We start from the raw sequence: 4,219 nt of genomic DNA, 5'->3' as shown, positions 1-4,219 counted from the left end.
CTAATATACACTCACTGATTCACAGTCCATCCTCACCTGCTCTATAACCATTCTGGCATGCTTCTGACAGGGACAGGCTTAAGTGTATCATTCGCTCTTGCAGAGAAGTTAATTGGCTGCAGTCTTCAGTCCTTTCTGGACACTGAGGCGGATGGGAAAGATTTTGGCCGACCCCTCCCAACCTGGACTGAAATTCCCCCCTGACAAGAGGCTACAGTCCATCCTGACGCCACAGAAACCGTTTCTTTCCAACCTCAGCTGGCCTCATCAACGGGGACCGAGCAAAGACATAGGTTTCAGTTATATATATGGGGGTGGTATATATGAAAAAGGGGGTTTGGGGTCCTCCCCGAGGATATTTTTAGCAATAAAAACTTAATTTCCTTCACTGGTGAATTTGTATGCATCATGTTTTGCCTTCTCTGCATCAGCTTATGGTAGACATTACTTGAATATTATGGAAAAAACAAAAAATGGCTCTGCTACCGTCATGTTGGGTGGACCAAATGCATGTCTCCCGAAATCTATGCCCATAACCTTTTGACCCACACTGACACTGACTCCTATCCCTCTAACTTTATTTTATCCTATCTCTATTGATTTTTATAATACTTGCTTTTATTTTTTATTTTTAATTTCTCTTGCTATATTCATGTTATACATAAAAAGTAAATTGCTTGAGTGTTGAAATAAGAGTCATTTCCAAATACAGGACACAGATTTAAAATAGGAGCTCTATATGTGGCCTATATGGCTTTCTAGCATTTAGTGTCTTTTATATTTTTAAATTTGAACACTTTTACTACTTTTTGCAGTTGGGGTTATACACTAAACTACATTTTGCTGTCTTTCTTTGTGCAACAACATTTAAGATGAATCTAATCTAATTCAAAAAAAGAAAATTATCAACAAAAGAAGAAATGACCCAGAAATTGGTAAGACATTAGTAAAACGTACATGAAAAATCATCAGAAAATTAGGGGGGTAATTAAAAAAATTATCTAAAAGGAAATGACTTGGAAAAGTGCTTAAAAATTCTTATTCCATAATATAATTTTAAACATTTTTTTCTTTTTATCCCTAGACATTTTTCCAACTTTTAAAAAAAATAATTTTCTAAATCTACTAATTTTTTGCAGTTTGTCTAGCATTCTTACCATGTTGCTCATCCCCTTTTCCCCCATGTTTTTTAATTAAACTGCACCAATAACTCTGGATTCAAAAATAAAAAACTTATGAAAAGGGGTCTGAAAGCAGCACAACAAAAGTAATGTTACTCCAGGTTTCAAATGGTTAAGAAATGTCAAATGAGTATCTTTTGAAATTGAATTTACACAAATTGGCATGATTTCTTTAAAAAAGAAGAAGAAGAAGAAGAAGAAGAAGAAGAAGAAAAAGAAGAAGAAGATTAGTAGTAATAGTAAAACATACACAAAAAAATTGGGGAAAATAATAATAAATAAATAAAGGAATAAAGGAAATTACCTTAAAAAGTGTTTAAAAAATTGTATAACATAACTTTAAACACACAAATTCTGATCATTAGCTATATATTTTTCCACTTTTTTCTGTAGCTCTTTTAAAATAACTTTATAAATCTAATAAATTCTTGTAACATTTTTTCCTAAGTTTTTCATTAATCTTTTCCTATTTTTTTTATCTTTGACTTTTTTATTTTTATTTTATTTATTTTTTGTTTGAAAACTTGTCAAAGGTGTCTGACAGTTGCACGAGAAAAGTGTTGTCGCACCAGGTCTCAAAGGGTTACTTTGCAAAGCCTGGTCTGTCTCTGCCAGCAGCTGTCAGTAATCAGTAATCAATCAGCAGAGTCTGGTGAATCCTTTTTAAGGAGCACTCAGACAACACAGAAGCAGTGAATCTACTGTTGGAGAAATGGCTGGACTCTGTGAGCTGTCTGTGAGGTAACTCATTGCATACTTTGGTTTCTCTTTAGTATTTGACTTATTTTCTCTCAGTCTGTTGAGTGCATTGCTTCATGTGTTTGTAGGCTGTCATGGATTGCATGCTTGCTGATCGGCAGTATAACTTGTCTCCCTGCACCTAAAGGTACCGTCAGCACTCCAAAGAATGCACATCTGTGTCAAGTTTAACCCTTATGCAAATTGGCTTGATGTCTTTAAAAAAAATATATGGAAGAAATAAACTAAAAATTAGCTAGACATTATTTAAGTACATGAAAATCAGTTTTTTAAAAAAGCACTTACATTTTCTAACATTTTTTTTTTAAGTGTTTATCATTATTTTTCCTTAACTTTTTAAAAATAATTTTATGATCTACTAATTTTTGGCAATTTGTTGAATATTCTTACCAAGTTGCACATTGTAGTCTGCAATCTAAAAATGGATCTCTCTCTCTCTCTCTCTGTGTGTCTTTTAACTGAACTGACACAAATTCCATGTCTGCAGGTCATGGCTCAAACAGTCCTGCTCAAGCAGCTGGTTATGTGGGCTGGCAGTTGCCTTATGGTGGTTCTGGTTCTGCTTCTGGGTATGACAGTGGATACAGTAACGCAGGTGTAGGCTCGGTCGGTGAGGTCTATTACTCCAGCTCCGAGTCCACAGAGGGTGACGGTGCTGGAGCCACTGAAGTTGAGAGTGAAGCTGTTGTGGATGAGGAAGTCCCTGAGCCTGTCCTCAGTGACGTGTCCGACTTGGAACCAATCTACTCGTTCAGATCTCGCTCCAGCTACCAGCACGGAAGAGCCACCTTCTCCCAAACCCGCTACACTCCTGGAGGGGTTGTGTTCCCGCCTCTACCAGCTGTCCCGAGCAAACAACCCGCCAGAGATCCATCCAAAGGAGGCCACTGAGCTTCTTGAGAGGTAATGCTGTATGGACACTCAACCAGAGCATTAGTTTGATTAGAGCCAGTTCTGATCTTGTTGCTTCATTGTTTTCCAGATCCATCCATCCTCAGATTGTGGCCTCATGATGCATCTTGAAAAAAATAAAGCTATGCTTATCTGATTTTTCTACTTGGTCTTTTCTTTAGAACAATTGATGATAAAGCTTTTGATTTAGAAGTTAATCTAAGATTTTAATGGTCCTTTTTTAAGATTTGCATCATGGTCTTGTGTCCTGTTGCCTCTGAACAAGGTGCAGCAGTTTGAACTGGGATGTTTGTTAACCAAGGCTGCGTTACAGAAGTTGTTCCACTTGCTCTCCCTCACTTCCCCTCAGCCCTTGGTATTATGTAACAGCTGACCTCGCACAGAGGACACTCAGAAAGCTGGCAGGGGCCTGAAATAAAACGCACCTGCCCTTCACTTTCAGCATGATTATCACGGATCAACCACCAGTTGCAGGATTAATGCGATACTGCTTTTTTTTTTATATATATATATATATATATATATATATATATATATATATATATATATACACACACACACACACACACACACACACACACACACACACAACGAAAAGCATCAGATGGTGTTTATTTATTTTCCAGTTTATTCTTACTGGTTTTTTTTGGGGGGGGGGGTTGGCATTTTAGCCTTTATTAGGACAGAGTAGTAGTGTGAAAGGGGGAGAGAGTGGGGACGACGTGCAGCCTCGAGTGGGAGTCGAACCCCAGGCCGCTGTGGCAAGGATACTGGCTTTTTTTCATTGGGTGCCTGCTTTATCCACTCAGCCACCAACATCCTGCCCCTTATCCATGGATGTATTTTGCATCACATGCATAGCTGCAATGCATTGTAGGTGGTATAAATCTCTGAAGTGACCACTGATGTTCACTTGCTTCCTCACCCCTCTGAGGGTCGAAATCACCAAGTTCACTTCAGTTTTTCTGATTATTGGCGCGGCCCTTAAGATGGCAATGGAGATTCCCCCTGAGGGGAAGTGAAGGAGGGCAAGTGGAACAACTTTTAGAATGCAGCACATGTCTCTGAAGATGTGTGCAGAGCAGTCTCTGATTTCCTGTTGCTGAGCAAACCTCAATCACATCTCATCCACTTTATTCTCCTGCGAGCGGACATTAGCCAGGCGAAGGCTTGGCAGAGGAACAGTTCTCGGTCCAAGTCGGGTCAGCCTCACCCTGATGCCGGCTCTCCTTCTCTGTCTGGCGCCCTTGGTTTTGTTTCTGCCCACTGGTCTGACTGGCGGCTCGGCATATGCCGGTTTGCAGGGATCCTCTCACAGTCTGCTGCATTCAGTCCAAAACCCGAAACAACTTTTCCTGATGTTGATA

At 39.2% G+C, this 4,219-nt stretch overlaps 1 protein-coding gene across 1 annotated transcript; it reads left to right on the top strand.

The window, feature by feature from the left end:
- The first annotated feature begins 1,772 nt into the window (after positions 1-1,772).
- Positions 1,773-2,988, top strand: LOC121944535 (uncharacterized). The gene is made up of 4 exons (XM_088077207.1): positions 1,773-1,922; positions 2,009-2,067; positions 2,428-2,843; positions 2,923-2,988. The coding sequence occupies exons 1-3, from the start codon at positions 1,894-1,896 to the stop codon at positions 2,829-2,831; spliced, it is 492 nt and encodes a 163-aa protein (XP_087933333.1). The 5' UTR covers positions 1,773-1,893; the 3' UTR covers positions 2,832-2,843; positions 2,923-2,988.
- Positions 2,989-4,219: the final 1,231 nt, after the last annotated feature.

This window comes from Plectropomus leopardus, chromosome 4 (genome assembly GCF_026936395.1).
Source record: "Plectropomus leopardus strain MGB_pleo_1.0 chromosome 4, ASM2693639v1, whole genome shotgun sequence".
Lineage (NCBI taxonomy): Eukaryota > Metazoa > Chordata > Actinopteri > Perciformes > Serranidae > Plectropomus > Plectropomus leopardus.
This window is presented reverse-complemented; position numbering and strand designations above follow the sequence as displayed.

What these genes read in the sequence shown, in the direction of transcription:
- LOC121944535 (XM_088077207.1), top strand. Translation starts at nt 1,894, where the DNA reads ATGGCTGGACTCTGTGAGCTGTCTGTGAG. An exon ending in CTCTGTGAGCTGTCTGTGAG is followed by an intron (nt 1,923 to 2,008) that starts GTAACTCATTGC and finishes ATGTGTTTGTAG; the next exon opens with GCTGTCATGGATTGCATGCT. An exon ending in TTGTCTCCCTGCACCTAAAG is followed by an intron (nt 2,068 to 2,427) that starts GTACCGTCAGCA and finishes CCATGTCTGCAG; the next exon opens with GTCATGGCTCAAACAGTCCT.